This window comes from Oculina patagonica, chromosome 13, assembly GCF_052425735.1.
Source record: "Oculina patagonica isolate OP01 chromosome 13, crgOcupat, whole genome shotgun sequence".
Lineage (NCBI taxonomy): Eukaryota > Metazoa > Cnidaria > Anthozoa > Scleractinia > Oculinidae > Oculina > Oculina patagonica.
The window spans coordinates 2,939,794-2,960,989 of NC_135770.1; the positions used below are offsets into that span (position 1 = coordinate 2,939,794).

Sequence of the window (21,196 nt, forward strand, 5' to 3'; positions counted from 1 at the left end):
AAAAAACAGCATAAGAAGTACGTCATTTTCTTGTCATATTTGGTACGGGCACGTCTTATTGGTAACTTACACCGAAAACAATGCTGATAAATATAAAGAATGGTATTACCTAAGCTACAGGTGAAAAATTCTGGAAGAGGTCTGCTGTGTCTAGTCTTCAAATTCCTTTCAGTTTCTCTCGATCAAACTTATTAATAATACATAAAATTGAAACAAAGACCGTTTTTGACAGCCTACTGTTTTATTTATAATAATATAAAATAATAATAATAATAATCATCATCATCATCATCATTATGATAATGACTTTATAGATTACTTGTACTGAATCTTTGCACGTCTACATACCCAAATATGTTTGCAAGTTGGAATCAAGGTTTTCGCTTCATCGTATCTCTTTCTTAAGTCTGCCACCATTTCTTTAGTCCATGTGATATTCATGGCAACAAGAGGGTTGTAATGCAGTGACGTAAGTTGTGGTTTAAGTTGTGGACTGGAATATGAATAAAAAGTAAATGTCACTGACTGGCGAGCCCAAACTCAACTCAAAATACACCTGATTGAAGAAACGTTGACCCGTGAAAAGCCTAAACGATAAACTATGCAACCCAAATGTTCACTGTGAAATCAGAAAAAGTAATCGTTTTCTGTGACAGAATGAACATTTTAGTAGGAAGGTTCCATAAATCGTGCTCTTAAAGCTCTCAAAGAAATATTGCCTTGTTTATAAATAAATTGAATAGAACTAAGCTTACCAATTCGGTCTTATCGTTCATGGTTTAAGCTTTTCAAGGATCAACGTTTCTTCAGTCAGGTATATATATTAACCTTGTCTCAGTTTGTGGCATTTTTTTCATCAAAGTCTGCTGATGTTTGTGAATTTGTTTTGAACACTTAACTGTACTGTCGACGCTAATTTCTCCTGTTACCTTTGTAGTGAAACTCGAAGTGAAACTCGAGAAGGCTGCGTGCGTAGCCGAAAAATTCACTGCACGATGTCATAGTTAGAAAGAAAATAAAGATACGAAGGAACATATTACTGCACCCTCAGTTCTCGTTTGCCAAATGCTTCATCAGCAGTGAAAATTCGGAGACCGTTTTGTATCATGATCGTCAAGCAGACGTTTCTCAAACAATTTCAGCCAAAGATACAGGTGTTGCGCGGGTTTGAGCAGTTTTAATTCGGAAACTCAATGATAACTGTCAGTGTATACAGCAACTCTCAGCATCAAAATTACTGTGTTAGCTTAAGACGGCGAAATACGAGATACAAAAACCCTCAACTTGTCGCGCAACATTGTTGCATTGCCAGTTGCTTGACAATAATTGTCAGGCTAGGGCTTTTAACTTTGCTCGGATAAAAAATCTAAGGTCCTTTTCAAGTAAAAAACTGAAATTAAAGTCAGTAAGAGCGTTAACTGGGACCAGAGAAGGAAGTCCGGATAATCGAGGTCCGGACAATCGAGGTTCCACTGTATAGCTGTACTTTTGTCTTTCTATTGTTGGTATATCTCTTAAGTTTATGTTATTCGCACAGTGAAAATGGATTATATTTAATAATCAGAAATTAATTAATTAGTAGATATTTGTTACTTGTTAAAGAGACAAAAGCCGCAAAGAGAAACTGTCATTTTGAGCTCCTAACTTCACAGAGTTAGAGAATAAGAGTACCGTTATGATTCAATTTAGCGCCCGGGGCGCTTATTTACTTTTGGCACCTCAAGGGAGGGCACTTATTCGAGACAGGGCGCTTATTCGGGACAGGGCGCTTATTTAATTTTTTGAGAAACAACCAAATGTATCTTATAATAACAGGAACTGTAACAGTTAGAAATTGTTAAAAGTTCAGTTACTTTTAAAATAATTCTTCATTTTAACAGTAAATATATACATGAACTGTACGGTGAACGGTCAGGAGTTTATCTAGTTGACGTCAATGACTTCAGTAGGGCCAGTTATCCACAATAGGGGCACTTATTAGAATAGGGGTGCTTATAAGAATGGGGGCGCTTATAAGAATGGGGGCGCTTATTGGAACAGGGGCGCCTATTTACAAAAACACATTCGAAGGGGGCGCTTATTCGGAAGGGGGCGCTTATTGGAAGGAGGGCGCTAAATCAAATAATTACGGCAGGTCAACCATTTCGATTGTGGACATCCCATTAAACTATTAGTAGAATTATTCTACCAACTATTTGTTTGTGAAAAGCTAGGAAACAATTTAATTCTCTGAACTGATTACATTAAGAATACTTACAAGTACTTGCCAATGAAGTCATGTACTGGTTTGTATTGAATGCTGTTGCAGTTTGAATCTTTTTCCATCTTTGGGTAGTAAAATAACATATCTACGCACATCTCCTGAGACGTAGCAAGGCCACCCTGAATGAGTATCAGTAACAGGTAAATACACAATAATAATAATAATAATAATAATAATAATAATAATAATAATAATAATTTTTTTTTTTAAAAATTTTAAAAAAAATTTTTTTTAAATAATTATTAATAATAAATAATAATAATAATAAATAATAATAATAATAACAACTTTTTTAAAGTGTCAGGGTAAGTATTTAGATTAGCGAAAAACTGGCGAGGGGGGTAGAACCGGTCCATTACGGATCCAAAACAGGAACTGTAAATCAGCAGGGCTAGGTTTGGAACCGTCAGGATCTTTCTGGACCAGTTCCAGAACGGTCCAATGCATGTAAACGATTCCGGAAAGGTCCCGTGTAAATAGAACCGTGGTTGGATCCGTTCCATGCGGTCCAATTTTTGGACCCGATCCTTTTGGTACCGGCCCCGTGTAAACATTGCCTTAGTCGTTTCAAAAAGGTAGTTTTTATTCACAACTGATGGGGACGAAACAAGACTGAACAAAAAGTGTTAGCTACTGCAATGCAGCGGAATGCTTCTTATTTTGTTTTTCTTCCTTTTCAATTTCTCTTTTTAAATCACTTTTATCCTTGCAAAACAATCAAAAACTACTTTACATAAATTTCTACCTAGACTATATGTACTTACGTAAACAAATACAGTAATTGATGTTTTAAATACATTATAACTATTTCACTTACCACGACAATTTTGTTCTTATCCATTGTTTGGTATTTGCAGTAGGTGATCAAGTCGTCTCCCTAGAAGTGGAAAGGAAATATTGCCTAAGGCAACCGGCCAAGCTTCAAGTTTTTTGCTAGAACATTGCCATGCAATCTAGTGCCTTGGTACTGAGAAGGTAAAGGGTAAGGCCTGCTGTCGAGCCAAGTGGCTCATCAGGCCAGAGCTTATCCCAGTTTCTGTAGCATTAAGCGGCTAGGAGTATTGCTACTCCCCCCTGGATGGGATGCTAATCCGTCGGAGGGTTACCCCCCAGCAGTAAATTCGCCGGTACCCATTGATACACCTGGGTGGAGAGAGGCACTGTGAGAGTAAAGTGTCTTGCCTAAGAACACAATACAATGATCCCGGCCAGGTCTCGAACCCGGACCACTCGATACGGAGTGCGGCGCTCTAACCATTAGACCATCGCGCCTCCCACAACTGAGAAGACCCAATATTGTTTTCAAATGTCCATACACAGTACGAGAAAAGTGGTCACACTCCAAACGTCGTTTTGTCAAGTATTCCCGAGTCTTCAACGTACGTTAAGATGTTTGTTAAGTTTTCTTATAGCACTACTTGAGTTATTTTTTATTCGAGCTAAGGCCATCCCCTTTTTTTCTCTGTTTAGCGTCGTCCGACCGACCCAGATTTTCGCGTTTTCAAAAAAAAAATGTTATACACAAGGTAATGAAAGCAATGACACATTATTTTAAATAATAGCTCATCCTTTTTACGCTGTTCTCGTTTGAGTTTAACCACGACGTCGATTTTTTCTTCCTCCATTGCCGCCATGTTGACTTTGTAACCATGTCTTCTTGTTTCCAGGCTCCACGGATATTGTGCTGAGGTACCGGGCCTCCTAGTCCCAGACTCCTTATCCACTTTTTTTTTTTTTTAATTCCGACCGACCAACCCAAAATCAGAAAACACATTCGATGATAAAGGAAAAAGAAAGGGGTTGGCCTAAACTAGAAACTGTTCGAGTGCACGCCCCTTCCCCCCGATTTATAAGTAACACATACTGGCTTAACGTGAACTTCCTTGCTTAAAACTTGGATATCCTGCAAAGAAAAACACAGAGTGAAGCTAACTAAGAGTAAACATTATTAATCAATTTTAGAAATTAAGAACCTGTTTCAAAATGATAGGAGAAATGGGTTCTTATAAAAACGGAATCTAATTGTAAATTTTAGCCTAACGGGTTCTTAAATGTTAGGTTCTTACTCGCAGGTTTTTACTGTACTCCAATTTGTCGTTTTATGAGCTGTTTTTTTTTTTTTTTTTTTTTTTTCATTATTAGCCACGTGATGTAGATTATCTTTTCACATAATAGTAATGAAGTGGCAGTTTCTCTTAAAACGGTCCAGCGCATTTCGGGTCGGAAAAAAAGTTTTCCCTCAAACTTAGAAATAATAATAATAATTTGGTGCGTTTGGTTGTTTTTGAGCGGCGAGCTCGTCAACTTATGAAATTTCTCGTTCTGGCCAAGCTCAAAATTAGGCCTTTTGCAGCCTTCATTGTTAAGAGCTCTAAAAAATATATTTTAACGTATTTCCAAAAACTAAAGTCGTTGCATTTACTTACAACCTAAGATAGTTCACTGGGCAAAGTTTGAGGGAAAACTTTTTTCCGACCCGAAATGCGATGGACCGCTTTAAGAGAAACTGCCACTTATTCCTAAAGCTTTACATTGTACGTAATTCAATCCTACAACTATAACGTAAGATGTTTTTAATAAACGAGTTTACTTGCATACTACTTACTGTAATTGCGAGGAATCATTTGGTTTGTAAAGTTTAGCTTAATCAAACGGATGTTTATTTCTCTTTGGGCCATGACCCGGTCAGCGTTATTCATGAAGTTAATGATCCAAAATTGTTTTCTAGCATTTTTTGTCTTAAATTTCACTTGTGTTTTATCAAGCCAAGCAAGTGGAGTACCTTATTAATCGGGCGTGGCGATTTATAGTTTACCCTTTGGTCGTCCAGACGATAGTCCCCTGTCGGCTAAAAATGACGGGGTTAGCCTGGGTCAATCGTTGTTTCAGTTTTGACAGTAAATCGTTGTAGGAACACTTGGTCGACTTTTGGGCTAATCTGCAATCTGTTCTTGCCGGGGGGGAAGAAAAAGAGGTAGTAATATCACGTACTAGGGAGGTTAAAGGGGTCGTCACAGTCACGCATGGAACTATACGCTTTAAGAGCGGGGACCAGCACCCGCATGGGCGCGTCGCCAAGAGGCAGAGGACGAGCCGACGAAAAAGAGGAAAAGCGCACGAACAAAGAAGAAAGATCAAAGACGCCACTTCCATCTGGAAAAAGAGGAGAGCTAAGGAGAAAGGGGAGAGAGAGAGAGGAGGGAAGAGGGAGAAGGGAGCCGCAGAGAGAAAAGGGAGGGCCCCAAAGTGACCCCCGAGCGAGATTGTGCCCCCCCACCCCTTGAGACACGCCCCGACACCCCCAAAACGCCAAAAAAAGCAAAACAAATATATATGGGATAGTAAAGGACCGAAAGGGCAGTCCGCCCTTATACTGGTCAGTACAGATTCTCACCAGTTGCTAACAGTAATGGTATGAAACAAATACCTAACATGTCAATAAGTTGCGACATTGACAATAATAGTACCTGAAGGAGTGAACACAAAAGGTAGGGGGAAAAATGATGCGTCAGCCACCAGCGGGAAAAATGCCAGGTAAAAACCCCGCCTTATAAGGCGAAGTCTCCATTTACAATAGACGCAGGGAATGAGAAGACAGACAAAAGAAACACGAAAAATTCAAATTGGGAAAACAAGCCTGTCAAAATGACGGCCATGGTGATTCAGTACTGGCACAATACTAATCCTAGCTATTTAAGCGCCCGATTTAAGCTTCCAAGCTTCTCAAGCTTCGTGACTTATCGCGGGTACTTAATTCGCGAAAATGGAACAGGAATTCGCGAGACTTAATCGCGAGGCCAAAAATACGTAATAGCATAAAAAATACAATAGAAATCGTTGAATTAATTTTCGCGGGTCTTTACGCGATTTTCAAAAAATCGCGAAAATTAAGTCCCGCGAAAATAAGTAACAATAAGGTAACTGTTTTTACATTTTACAATTTACATGGCATAAACAATAACGATAATGAACACAATAGTTATATCACTATTTCCCTTGGGCTTGAAGAGGCGTTGAGGAAAGCTGTAACACTCAGTGCTTTGACATGAAATCAGAATTCGGCTAATTATTTTAGATTTTAGTATATTTAAAAGTATTAAGCGCAATTGGTCAAAATACCTGAAAGTTGAAATCATAATTGTCATCCCGTACAATTTCTGGTAGTTCAACTCCATCGCGCACATGTTTTGTCCATATTCCAGTTCCTGATGAAATCGATAACAAAATTGTGAAAAACGATTGAGATTTTAAATGTTTAACACTTAACTGCGGTTTTATATTGTTTTCTTTTTTAATTATCCGTTATTGCTTTGGTTTTGCTTTAGTACGCTCTCGGGCAGAGAGGCAAATTTAATTACTGTATGGTCATGTGCGTTTTTTTCTGTGTTTGTCGCTAAGTTTCGGGTATCTGCTCTTTTTTTTTTGGGGGGGGGGGGGTCTTTTTAGCTCATTGTGTTTTTGTTGTCGATGGTTATTGTGTTTACTTTGGTATTGGTTTAACGAAATTCAATTAAAAACTTTTTTATCCGAAGTATTCTGTATATCATCATTCATCAAGATCTTTTGGGCGTTACCTTGGCAGCCTTGTTTGACAGGCGTATAAGGCCGTGTTTCCCTGTGTTTTTTCTTCTGCATAAGTTAAACCTGACAATTATTACATACCTTGAAGATGAGTGTGAAGAAATGCAGCAAACACGTTAATTCCTTTCTCTGGCAGCTTTGTCGAATTTAAACTTTCCTTCAGTTATTAAAGAAAAAATAAAACAAAAGGAGCCTGAATATTTCCTATACAAATGGGAGGTGATTTTCTTATTCAACCTCAAAAGAAAATGTCTGAGAGCAGACTAGCTAGTGGCCGGCTACATCAGCTTACTCCAGTGCAAACTTTTGTATAAGTTATTGAACATACGCTCCTTGTAGCACGTTCCTTTAGTCAGGTAACAGGGTTCGTACACTTTTTCAGGCCAAAAATTCAAGGACTTTTTAAGGACCTTTCAGTCCCTTCTTGGAAATTTCAAGGAATTTTTTTTAAAATTTACCTCAAACTAACGATTTCCAGTCTGTTGTGCCGTTTGTGTGCTTGCTGAAGAACCAAAAAAAATCGCTTATTTGGAGGTCTTCTCATTGCCTTGAAGCATTTTGACGTTCAATAAAAAAATCAAGGAATTTCAAGGAACGAAAACCAATTTCAAGTACTTTCAAGGTTTAGTCCAGTCCCTGAACTCTCTTTTCCGCGCTCCCTATATAGGGGTTGAACCAGAACCCGCAAAGAAAGAGTCCAGGATAACTTGCATGCGCATGCACTAGTTTTTCCCCCAAAATTTGGGGGAAAACCATATTTGGCAGCACTTTTGAAAACACGCGCGCACAGATGACGAGTTTCAACTATGCGACCGTGTACTAAAGCAAGGTCACCGGAATAACCTTTAAAAAAGCCAAGCTTTCCAGTCATTGTCTACTTAAAGCTATCGGCCAAAGCACAACCCGCTATCCGTTTACTTTTCCCAGGATTTGTAGCTGTTTATTGAATTGGTTTTGGATGCAATTTAGCAATTTTTCTTGGAATGCCTTTATTCGCGCGCTTGGTCGCGTAGTGGAATTCGTCATTTGAGCGAGCATTTTTAACCTAACACGCGCATCCTAAGCAAGTGGCGCCACACTTCTCGCTTCTGATTGGTTCGTTCTAAGCATGCGCATGCAAGCTATCCTAGACTCTCTTTAAGGACTCTCTCTTCGCGCGCCTGGGTTCAACCCCTATAAAGGGCGCGTGGAAGAGAGAGTTCAGGAACTGGACTATTCAAGGACTTGAAATCGAAATCCTGAAATTCAAGGGTTTTCGAGCGTTTTCAAGACGTAAACGAACCCTGACTGGTAATGATTTTAGGGGTCGAGGTATTGAAAAAAGCATCCAAATGGCTTAGCTAATGGTCAATTGTCATTTCATCACGTTTTAATCTTTACCTGACTGCATTGTTTGGGGCAGTACCCGGTAGATATCCACGATTCTTGTTTAGGTGGGATGACCATAAATGGAAGACTCGATTCCCCGACAGCAATTATACCAGCATCGTACTTACGGAGATTCGAGGTGTAGAAAAAACGCAGTCCGGAGCTGTCTTTGCGTCCTGTTGGATTAAAGGATATTTATTTTGCAAAAATAAATGGTTTTATGTAGCTTGTTTCTTAAGTCTTTTGGTGTAATTCCCTCCAACGATTACTTCCGATCACATTTTTGCGGGCTCTTAGGTAATGCAGGCGCGGTTACATCGCCCCTTCCAGCATGGCTTCAAACTAGTCAAGAAAAAATTTCCCCTTACTCCACTCCATCCGTTCTGTCGTTGTTGATTTGGGTTGGCAAGTTCTCCCTCACCTTTGCTGGGATAATAATATAAGGTTTCCATATTTTAAGCTTTCTATCCTTGATATAAAAAATAAACGGCCACACCCATGGCCAAAATCTGCCAAATGGTAGTCTTGTCTTTTATTATCTCAGCAAACAGAGCTTTGCCAAAGCAACACATACATACTTGTTTATATACATTGCATTTAATCTAGGAGGAACAGGATACATAAAACGTCTCTTTGTTTGAAAAGACAATCCACCAAAAAGCCAATACTATTCGTTTTTCCCAAATGTAATTACATTCAGTGGAAAACTCCATTAGACGCGTCGGAAATGTTTCAATCTGACAACACAAATTAACTTCCTGTCTTTCAGTACAGCAACTTCAGTTTACGGGTTTTTAGTATAAAATCTGTCTTGTTTTAAGCTTATATATAGTTATACTCCTATAGGGAAATTAAAGTAGTCTTGTTTATTATTTACTAAAGATAAGTGCAAGTACAGTTTTGGTCGGATTTTACACAAGGCCAGCCGTTAGAAATAAAATCATTCCTAGTGGTCATCAAAGCGCTCTCTCTTTGTGTCAGTTTCAGATTCTATGACAGAGGTTTTGGCATTATATAGAAATTATTTAATTTCGTGGCGCACCTGCAAACTAGAGCTTTTTAGCTAAACGTACAGACCACGTAAATAAAGATTGATTGATTGACATATTCAGAAATCCTTCAGAACCTGTAGAACACTTCTCGAAGACCTGACTACATGTACACAACGCGTGTAATGTTCTAGAGGATTATCAAAATATAAATGCACCTACTAACCTTCAATTCCTTTCGGGTTATCATAGTGGATTTCCATCATGTAACTATTTGGGGAATCGTCCGTTCCAATAACAAAGCCAGTGTTTTTCGGGTAATAAAATGCCTTCAAAAGAAAAGGGCAAAGTGAAAAAACAGAATAGACTAAACGAATAAAAAAACTGATAAGACTAGCTATACACAACTTTGAAATGAGAAAATGCATTCAAGATTGGGGCTACGTTTACACGGGACCGGACTGGATCGGCTTCTGTTTATATGGAACCATTTGGAACCGATCCAGGTGTTTACACGGGACCTTTCTGGAACCAGTCCGGAATGGATCCATAACTGAACCGCAAAATAGCAGGTCCAGTTGGATCCGTCCCGACCAGTTCAGAACGGTCCCGTGTAAACAGAAGGCCTATCCGGTCCGAACTTCATTGGACCGGAGCGGTTTGGAACCGGTCCCGTGTAAACATAGCCTCTGAGTAGAATAGTAAGATCAAGACTTTATGCAAGCCTATAATTTTGAAATTGTGCAGATATGAATACACTTTACCTGACCACCAACTGCCCAAATACCCACTATACTGTAAAAGTAGCATTGTAAGAATGGCATATTGGCGTAGTCATTGCAATCATATCCGGGGCCGTAGTGAACGCTGTCATTAAACTGTCCACGATTGTGGCACTCATAAATCACCAAGTGATGCACTAGTCCTTCGTTTCCCTTTTGGATATATGGCACGAACTGCAAGACAAAAGCAACAGAAATGTCAAAGATGTGACATGTTTTATGCACACTTGCTGACTAACGATTTTGATGATTAAAATATTTACTGCGCCTTTACACACATGAGAGTTACCGGTTGTGGCACAACTTGCAAAAACTCGCTCGGGCTCTCCTGGCTCGCTGGCTCGCCAGTCTCGCCTCGCTCTTTTTTTTTGCAAGTTGTGTCCACAACCGGTAACTCTCATGTGTGTGGGGGTCGCAAGGCCAACTCTCATGTGTGTGGGGCCCGCAAGGCCAACCCTCTTGTGTGCGGGGCTCGCAAGGCCAACCGTGTGCTAGAAATAAATATCAATTGAACAAATGCTCTTATTGAGTAAACGAAGATGGGAAGAGGGAGAACTGGAGAAATTAACTTGAATGTAAAGAAAAACTTGAAAAGATCTCGTGGAAAAGCGTTTACAACCTACAAAAAAACTAAAGAAAATGAAAAACAAATAACAATCTTTTTAACAGACGAGCTGATTGAAAAATTAAAAAAACTAGACAGCAGTGTTGTCGCAAACGTTTTAACAAGCTAAACAAAACTTGCACGCTCCGGTGAGTGCATAAATTAAGTTTTCCGCGTATTGCTGCCTCGATGTTGTTGATCTTTTTCAGGCTTTTTTTTTTCTTGAAATACAGATTCTTTGGTATTCTATCTGTCGTTTCTCTTGTGGAGTAACTGTTTGTGTTGCCACTTCTTCCAAAAATTGATAAACTCGAGGATTGTGAAGTAAAACACGTTCTGTTGGCGTTTGGCTCGTCATTCTTTATGATATCCAGGTGTTAGCTTGATTTATATACAGAGTAAAGAAAATGACATCATTAAGCTATTCTTAATGGCAACGAGTCATAATTGATATCACGTGCATTAAATCAAAAGAACAATAGTTGTGCACGTGTAAAACAATAGATTTTACATTCCTGAGTGCTTAGAACTCAGATTTTAAGCACACAGGAATGAAAACAACTTACAAAAGTCTAAAAATATCATTCGGGTAATACCCCGACTTTGTACGCCCACGCACGCAAACACAAAAAAAATTTGCATGCCGCTGTGGGTCACGCAATTTCTCGCTGTTCGCTTCAACTTAATTGGTATTTTTTGCACACTCAGATTTAATCCTTTCGACTCGGCTGAAAGTCACTTTAAGTGCGCTGTAACCTTTTATTTTGCCTCGTTCAGGCAATTAACAACATCGCGGGTTATGTCTCGAACATTTTTTTGCAACTCGAACGACAATGCTTCCATCACAAAGTAAACAACAAGATGAGCGCAGACAATCATTCTTTCATTAAATGAAAAAATGTTCTATTGGACTGAAATTTTATTTCGAAATGTCGGTGGTGCTTTCGAGAAGTTTTTTTTTCATTTTTTGTCTTTCTGCTTTCATGATCTCTTGTCGTATTTTTTCGATGTCTGGCTGTGAATTTGTTTGTTTGTGTGCAAAGCTTGAACGTAAAGTCTCTTTAAGTTGACGATATTTCTGCATTTCTCGTAAGATCAGTTGAAACTCTTTGTCAGAAACACGATTATCATTCAGAGCTTGTGAGACAGAGCTGTTTATTGAGTCATGTTTTGCAACAGCCAGAGCGAGGATTCTTGAGTGCTTATTAACTTTACGTTCAAGCTTTTTGTTGATAACTGACAGGCCAGTGGAAGCTGCGCCAGATATACCTGCTACTGCTGCAACAGGCACGCCGATAACAATTCCAACACCAGTAAGTGAAGTCGCAACAGCTCCAGAAGACAGAGCTGCCGTCACGGCGCCAAGACAGACCACGGAATAGTGAATAACTTTCCGGACTTTTTTATATTTTTTTAACACAAGCCTGTAATGCTCAGCTTCAGCGGATATTTCTTTTTCAATTTTACTTATTTCAGTCAGCCGAAAATTCTCGGCATTTGTTGGGAGGCTTGGATAAAGTTGTGTTTCTTCGCGATCACCATAAGCAGGGGCACTCGGGAGAACATTAGCAGATGACATGGTCTCGTATACATAAAAGTTATTTTTGTATTTAATTTAATTCAATTCCAACTCATATGTAAGATTTGAGCCGTTAAAATCGAATGGATTCCCATTCTCATCTCTAATCGAAAGAGTCAGAGATGTCACTTGTGCATCAGCCATAACGTCACGCAAGACATTGGGCTGTTCACTTTTGTAATTTATGTTTTCGTAAGACTTTCCACGGATGTCGAAACAAGCTAAAACAGAAGATGGTTTACCATTAAAGAGATTCTGTTCTCTGTCAACTAAATCGCAATGAATGAAATAAGTTGTGGGAGAATTTAATCTTTTTATATAAGTTATAGTTCCCAAATGCCCCACATTATCGTTCCCAAGTAGTAAATTAGACATACTTTTATTGAGAATTATTTTTTTATTCTTTTCATTTTTAATTACAAGCGGTGTACTAACATCTGTGGTCGTTTCAATATCATGTTCAGCCAATTTCTTTTTAAATAAGCTCACCAACATTTCGAGTGTGTAATAATCAGCTGCAAAGGGAACAGTTACCGTATTTTCTTTTGTATCTTTTTCATCTTTTACAAGGATTGTTCCATCTTCTTTTAGATTGAACCAAGTAGGTATATGAGATGACAGGAGCCGGATGTGGCTCGGTTTTGGAATAGGATAATCGAAATTCACAGTATGAGGATTTTCTGTTGTGGTGACAGTGAGCACAACCATCTTTATAATTATCTTTTGAAAAATAAATCTTTAATATAAAATGGCTCCGCCTATTCCGAGAGCTGATGACATTTCTCAATTAACTTTTCTTGATTCCAAAGAAAGAGATTTTATGAAGTGGATGAAAACCCCAGAAGCAACTAAAATTTCTGAAGCGGCAAAAGACAGTGCATGGAAACCTTTTCTTGCAAAATATCCAAACGCTGACCGAACAAAATTTGTTGCACAGGTTGAGTTCGCGTACAACCACACAGCAACGGCAGACATTTATTACAAGGCAGGGCAAGGCCATTTGATAAATGTTTTTGGCTCTGACAGCAAATATTGGAGCCCAGAGATGAAAAAAGCACTGGGGGTGAATCAAATTTCAGGCGGTTTTCCACAACAGCTGTCACCAAGCGGCGCAAAAGGCTCATCTTTGCCAATTCCCGCGGTTGGATTTCACGAAGCCGCACCGAGTTTGAAAAAAATATTTAACAGCCAAATAAACATCTACGTCACACCAGACCAATATTTCACAACGAAATTAAGAGAGATTTTTCAAAAAACAAAACTGAAGCATACATCAGGAAAAGAGTCAAAAAGGTGGCTTGCTAGCCAAAATATGGGCTACTGGCCTCAGCAACTTAACTTTGCTGTTTGGTGTGCGACAACAGGCAGTGGGGTAAGCCGAGAAATTTTCGATGAAGAACACTCATCTCTTAGCTTGCCACCGATTGTGCGAAATTTTTACCTTTTTCACGTTTATTTCACGATAAGGCGAATATTGTTTCAGATGGGGGGAATTCAGAGCGTAAGCGCCTTGCCAGGCGACCCCACTTTTAGCCAGTTCGACAACAAGTACGACGTGGCTTCGTACAAAAGAATATGTGCTGAGTTCGGTGTCGACCCGTCAAGCGATTTTCGTTTCACAAGAGGCGCGAACCACGGACTGGGTGACGTTTATATCTGGATCTCAAATATTGGTCCGAAAAATTCTGGGGCAAAATACCCCGATTACGATAAATTTTCGGATGAAGGTGGAACTGCAAGCAAAGGTAACTTGATTCAATACATCGAGCCAGACGACGCTGCATATGCACAGGCAGACTGGTTTTGTCCTAACGGCACTGAAGGGCTTACTCAGGCAGGTTTGTCGAGAGTAAACCAGTCGATAGAGGCTTTTGTCTACTGTATTCTCGGTTCGCAGGTGAACGTTCGAAGTAGCATACTTGGAACAGGCGGCCGTGCAAAGGAAGCGCAAAGTGAGTTCCTCGTGTTGGTTGAAGACGCTATAAGGCAACCTGATCTGGCAAAGTCGGTCCAAAGATACCAACTCGCCATCGACCAGGCTAAGGTTCGGCTTAACCTTGCAGTCTGCCCAGGTGCCTGGCTGATGCCCGCTCGTATGGTGATAAACACAGAAAGCGTTGTTGGTTACAATAACCAGCTTAAGCAGGCTGTTGTTGGGATGAAATTAGGAGTGAATGATGAGGTTAATAAAGCTACAAAAAAAGCAGCTCTTAAACTGATGGCGGGAGGAAAATCAAAAATCAACCCACCAAACAGCCACCCTTCAAATCCTATACACAAGAGCGCCACAGCAAAAAAAAATCAGGCACCTGCAGCAAGCGCTGCTGAAACACAAGCTAGCAACGCGCAAAGCGCTAAACCTACGAAGGCCGTAGCCAATGATTCACACGAAATAAACAAAGCAACTGTCGCTGTTGGCGCGGTTGGAGCAGCAGCTTTGCTCTACACCCTTATGCGTTAACGTCTCTTTTTGATGTATTTTTCAACAAGAAAAGCAACCACAGCAAGGATAAGCAGCCAGGTGTGCTCTGCAAGAAATCCAATTACTTGACCAGCGGTTTTGAAAAGAAATTTCGCAATCGAGCCAATGAGACCAGGCAGAGCTGATGCTACCTTTGAGCCAATATCACTTAGGCCTTTTCCCAACGCTTTGCCGGTGGCCTTCAAAGAGTTTGTAATGGCACCAATTACAGAACCAATCGTGACACCAGCAGCAAGAAGTATTGCTGTTACTGTCACGCCATATTTTTTGAAGATCTCTTTGATCCTCTCACGAAGTGGAAGCGCCCTTTCTCTTTCTGCAATCTGCGTTTGCAAACGCCCGAGCTCCTCGGTTCTTTCTGCAACTCTTTCTTCCGCAGCTTGTTTGTTAGTGGGGGATGCATTCTCATCCTCTATAACAGCTTGATCTTCCTCGTTTTGTTGCTTCAGCTCGGCTTCTTTTTCTTTTAGATCATCCAACGCTCTTGTGTCGTTGAGCCTTTCTTGCAAAGTGTTTCTTTCGCTCTCTTTGGCAGCGAGGCCTGCCCTTAGTTGGTCGACTCGTGTTTTTTCTTTTGCCTTTTGCTTAGCTTGTTTTTCAAGAGCAGCAACTTCTTTTTTTGCGTTTTCAAAATCCTTTTCAAGATTTTTTTTCAGTTGCTTAAGTCTGCGCAATTCTGATTCATTTTCAACATTTGACCCAAGTTGATCAATCTTGGCTTGAGTTCGCTCGATTCCTATTCTGAGATCTTCTACTTCTTGGGTGACTTTTTCTTTCTGCATGGCAATTGTTTCTGCCTGTTGTAGTTTACTTTCAGCTTCTCTTAATATTTGTCTCCTTTCTCTTATTTCTTCATTGTCTTGAGCAATCAGAGATTCTGCTTCTGGCCCAAGGGAGGCTTTAAACTTGTCTGTGAATTTTTTGAGAAGACCACTACCATCTTTTTTTAAAATTTCTGTCTCACCACCTTTTGCACCAAATGAAACGATTGTTGTATCATTGCCAGGCTTTTTGCTGAAACCGATTGGGCCTATTTTTGCGAAGTTCACTTTGGGGAATTTTCTTTTGATAAAATCTTTAGCTCTGTCAATCATTGCCGGTTTGTCATCTTGATGAATAAAGCTTCCCAACAAAGGTGTTTCAACGTAGGATGTGTCTGGCAGCCCGCTCTGTTCGTGCTGCATCGTTTGCATTTCATGTTGTTCACCCCCATGGTAGGGTGTGGATGCCTCCCCGGGCTGAAATGGTCGGGTTGTGTCGACCTCTTGTTCCTCTTCATCATCGTTATCACTGTTGTGGTCAAGATCTCGGTCCAAATCAGTGTCCTTGTATCCAAACTCACCACCACCTTCCGCCATCACGTAATTTATATATATTTTCAAATTAAACTTTTCAATTTAACAATAAAACCAATCGAGAGATGGCTGCTGTTCAAGAAAACCTTCGACCGGGACGCACAGAGAAAATACTCGGCGCACTGAAAGCCGAGCGCGCGGTAAAACGAATCACTTTTGACCGCACAGAAGCCAATCCAGAGGAAACGTTGTATGTTTCAGTGCCCAAGCTGAACGAAAACGAGGTCATTGTGCCTGGCTCGCTGGCGCTGCGCTTCAACATCGACTTGAGCGGAGGCCATGCCAACAACTTTCTGGTTGACAACGTCAGCCGAGCTCTGGTCGACAAGTTTGTTGTAAAGTACGAAGGCACCGTTGTGCAGGACACGGTGGGCTATGACATCTACAAAATATTTGAGGATTTTTTCCTTTCGCAGGAGGAGCGCGACGACAGGGTGCCAGAGGGCATTCAGAGCGAGGACCTCAACAAAATTCGCTCAAATGCTGGCGATAAGAAAACTTCAGGAGTCGAAGCAGAAAAAAAGCTAAATGAGCTCTATGGTAATAAATACCGAATCCGACTGGATCACCAGATTTTAACTGACCATGGGGCATTTTATCCTCAGGCACTATACAACGATCTTGTGTTCGAACTGAAGCTCGCGGCAGCCGAACATGTGGTCAGAGGCTCAGATACAACAAAACTAAAATACAAGTTGACAAACATCCAGCTGGAGTACGAGATGATAAGAAGCAAGGAAATTGCAGATGAAGCGTTCAGCGCTTATTCGGGCGGCAAAGAGTTCGCTTACGACCACATCCAGCGTGATAAAGTGACGACTTTTGCAAAAGGCTCCGACACACGTCTGAATCTAAGGGTCAACCCGCAGAGGAGGTCCATGAAAGGTATCTTGCTCCTATTTATTGAGCAATATAACAAAGGTGCAAGGAGCTCGGAAAAGTACATTAACCCGGACCTTACAAAAGTAAGCATCACTGTCAACGGCTCGCCAAACATGCTGTACAACAACGGCATCGAAGGAATGGACATTTGGGGAGAAGTTAAAAGATTCTACATGAAAGAAAAAAATAAAACGCAGCACATGACTCTGCAAAAGTTTTACACAGAAGACAAGTTTGGCCTTCTTATTGATCTGCGTTCCATGGCTGACCACTCGATGCACGGAAGCGGCACGCGCCTTGTGAACACAAAGGACGGTGTCCAGCTTGAGCTAGAGAGGAAAGCAAGCGGCTCAGGTAATTTGAACTGCCACATTTACGTAATCAGCGACGCCCAAATGAATATAATTGGCAGGCAGTTAGAATCTGTGCTTTTATAATATACGAACGAAGATGGATCCTGCCAATATACCCTTCAACGCCCTCATTGTGGGACCAACGAACTCAGGAAAAACAAGATACGTGGTCAATCAGCTTTGTGGCCCTTTCCGAGGCAAGTTTGACTACATCGTGCTCATCTGCCCGACTTTCGAGCACAACAAGACTTATTATCGCTTTGCTGAGGAAGATATTCGATTTTTTGTTTTCATTTGCGAGCAGCACGAGGTGGAATCTTGGTTAAGGCTTTCAAGATTTCTTTTTGAGGGTACGAACACGCTTATCATCCTCGACGACTGCGCTGCTTCGAAAGATGTAAAGGGAAGAACAGGGGAGTTGGTCAATCTTGCTTTCTCTGCTCGCCACGCAGGCTTGAGCATATGGGTGTTAACTCAAAAAATGACAAGCATAACAGCCTCATTCCGCGAAAATGTGGCGGCAATCGTTTTCTTTTACACCCCCTCTGCCAAGACCACGAAGGCAATCTTTGAGGATTACGCTGGCGAACTTGCCAATGAGGATTACAAAGAAATCATTTTAAAGCTAAAAAAAAATAAGTTTTCGCATCTTGTCATTTCTCATCGCCACCCTTACGGCACAATTTTTTCTTATTGAACATATTTTTTAGAGTAATAAATGGCTGACCCGTTCGCAACTTCTCCTCCCGAGAGCGTCAAGGGCGCTGCAAGTGAACAAGAATTAGCTTCCGTAATGGAACTGCTAGGAGCTGAACCAGAAAGTACAGAAAGCGCTATGGCACTCATTCAGGGCCCTGACATTCCTGCTTTGCGTGAACAGCTTGCAATCCTTGTTTCAACAGGAAAAGCCAAAGAAGCAATCGGTGTGCAACTGACACACGAGCAGGTGAAGCGCTTGACAGATAAAGAAGTCGAAAAGTACTTAAAGAGATATGAGGCATACGTTGGATCCAAAACAACCGACAGCTTGATCGACAGCTTTATTTTTCTTGTAACTAAAGTCGTTGGTATGGCCGTAAATATCAAGGACGTCAATGATTATCAAAAGGAACTAAAAAACGACTACATCATCAGTAAAGAGCTGTCAACTTTGGCTGGCGGTCTGGCTTTGAAATGTGGTCGCTTTCTTGCCGTTGCAAATGCTGCGCTCATCACAACAAAGCACGTTGATTTAAACGAAGCCGCGCCTGGCGCGGGGACCCAAGGGGTCCCTACAAAGTCGCACACTTCGCTGTGCGAAACCAAAGGTGCTTCCAAAGATGCGGACACAAACACTACTGAAGATTTTTCTGAGCAATGCTAAGAAAATGCTAAGTAATTACTGAACAATGCTTAGCTATGCTAAGAAAATGCTAAGTAATTACTGAACAATGCTTAGCAATTGCTTAGCAAAAAATCTTGCTGAGCAATTTTTTATTTAAATATTATTTTTTTTTATTATAAATGGCCGAGATCGAACAAACTCCGATCGCTCAAGAAGAACAGAAACAAGTTACTTCAACAACTCCAGCAACAAAGCCTGCCAAAAATCCAAAGCGAATGGCTGCTGGCAAGCTTGCAGCTGAAAAAACAAAACAGGCTCGTGAAGCACAAAAAAAAGCCGCGATTGATGCCCAGGCAATCATTGCAAAAGACAAAGAAAAGAAATCTGCCGCTGCGAAGCAAAAGGTAACTGCTCCCGAAGAGACACCCGAGGCTGCTTCCCGCGGTTTAAGCACAACCCAATGGATCTCTTTGCTTGGTTTGAGCGTTACAATTATTACAACTTATGTCAAACGCGAAGACATCAGAGCCTTTTTCAATAAAATAAGAAATGCTCCTGCTGACTCTCAAGTTACAACAGAGAAAAACGAAGGCACATTTTCGCAAAGTGTTGAAAACTCAGAAAGAGAGAGAGTGCCAAAGGCACCTGCGGCATCGAGAATCCCGCAACCAAAAAGAGGAATCCGTCCGATGGATTAAAAAATTTCTTTTAAACATTTATTTTTCATTTATTATACCGACAATGTCGTCCCTTGGTTTTATTCTTGACAGCCTTGTTAAAGGTGCAGCTATGGGTGGTATTGCATTACTTTGGTTTGAATTTACCAAAACTTGCGTTAAAACCGCTATTCGGATGCATAAGGATGAGGATACAATTTTTAAAAGAGGTATAAAAAAAACAAAAGAAGTTGAATCTGGTGAAGAAGTTGCAAACTTTGCTTCGCAAAACGGTGAAGAATAAACAAAAAAATTTTTCAATTGAATATTTTTTATTATTTTATACTGAACCGCCATGTCCGACAACAAGCTCGTGAAAACGCTCATGGATGCCGCCACCATTACAGGTCTCGCCGCCGGAATCGGCTGGGCTGCCAAAAAAGTTGTAAAAGAAAACTTCACATCCGACCCAAGCAGCAGTTTTATGAACTATGTAAAGTTCACAGCCGTCATGGCTGGCAGCGTTGCACTTAAACAGTATCTCGAGGACCAGAAAATTCTCCCCACCAATTAAAAAAATATATCATAATATAAGAACAAAAACACACAATGGCAAGCGTAGCGATTATGGCTGGCGGAGCTATCTTGAACGCTGCTGCTTTCATTGGCGGCAACTATCTTGCTCGAGCTTTGGGTGGCGGAGATGACGCCGCTTTGAAAGAAAAAGAAAGACACGACAAAGCTCTCGAGGCTTACCAGGCAGCTTACGCGAAGTACTCTCGCGACCGCACGAAGCTTCTCGACTGGATCGAAACCAACAATGAGATCAAACAGCAAGCGAAACAAAACTTTACGAACACAGACTACGCTTTCAAACTCTACAACCAGGCACATCCTGACAAACAAATGATTCCTCCGAAAGAACCCAAGTTCTCTGATTTCTATCAGCCAAGTGAGCAGCAGAAACAAGGTGAACTTATGTTCGTTGGCGCTGGCGCGCTTGCACTTGGGTACGCTGCCTTTCGGTTTCTTTAAACGTTTCTTTTTTTTCTAGTATACGCATGGATGCAAAGATTTTTGCGGAGCAAAACTTTTCGAAGAAAATCTCGAAAGTCTACTATAGCCCCCAGGGCTACTGGAAGGGAATTGCAGCGATAAAAAAATTAGCCGAGGCGGCCAAGGTTTCCGAAGATGCTGCTAAAAAGTGGCTCGTTAAGCAGGCCCTTTGGCAAATCTACCTTCCGGCACCACGATACGTTCCTCGCCCAAAATTCGATGTTTCTTCTCCTAACGCGGTCCACCAGGCGGACCTTCTTTTTCTGCCACACGACAAACTGCCGCGAGGGCGAAAAGTTTACAAATACGCGCTGACTGTTGTTGACGTTGCCAGCCGTTTCAAAGAGGCCGAGCCTTTGACCTCCAAAGATTCAACTGAGGTTGCAAAAGGTTTTGAGACAATTTACAGGCGAAGTGCACTAAAATGGCCACAGATGCTGCAAGTTGACCCTGGTCGCGAATTCATGGGAGCTGTTACTAAAGAAATGGAAAATCACAAAACCTATATTAGACGCGGGCGTGTTAACATTCACAGAGATCAAGCCATTGTTGAACGTTTTAATCAAACACTGGCAAAGCGCCTGTTTGGTTATCAGTACGGTGTCGAGTTGACCCTGCCATCTGGCCAGCGGTCGACAGCGTGGGTAAAAAGGCTACCCGAAGTTGTTGCCGCTCTGAACAACGAAGTAACCAGTCTTACTGGTAAGAAACCTGCTGCTGCAATCAAAGAAAAGGCTGTTTCGTCAAAACCGTCCTCAAAATATACAAGACCTGTTGGCAAGAAAGAAAAAAACTCCCCTCTCTCGTTAATGTGCGCTTTCTCTACCAACCTGGCGAGCTGGAAGGCGGCGTAAAAAGGGCTACAGATCCGATTTGGTCATTAAAAGTCTACAGCATTGAAAGGTCTGTTACTAAACCTGAT

General features: G+C 41.0%; 1 protein-coding gene across 1 annotated transcript in view; it reads right to left on the bottom strand.

The window, feature by feature from the left end:
• LOC144634186 (DBH-like monooxygenase protein 1) overlaps positions 1-21,196 on the bottom strand; it is a 34,289-nt gene that overhangs the window by 1,483 nt on the left and 11,610 nt on the right. Inside the window, exons 5-13 of the mRNA XM_078493086.1 lie at positions 9,966-10,157; positions 9,428-9,530; positions 8,225-8,388; positions 6,926-7,001; positions 6,383-6,468; positions 4,128-4,166; positions 3,081-3,140; positions 2,258-2,382; positions 349-493 (exon numbers count right to left, since the gene is read on the bottom strand). Coding sequence (XP_078349212.1) covers positions 349-493; positions 2,258-2,382; positions 3,081-3,140; positions 4,128-4,166; positions 6,383-6,468; positions 6,926-7,001; positions 8,225-8,388; positions 9,428-9,530; positions 9,966-10,157 — 990 coding nt within the window. The remainder of the gene's footprint in view (positions 1-348; positions 494-2,257; positions 2,383-3,080; positions 3,141-4,127; positions 4,167-6,382; positions 6,469-6,925; positions 7,002-8,224; positions 8,389-9,427; positions 9,531-9,965; positions 10,158-21,196) is intronic.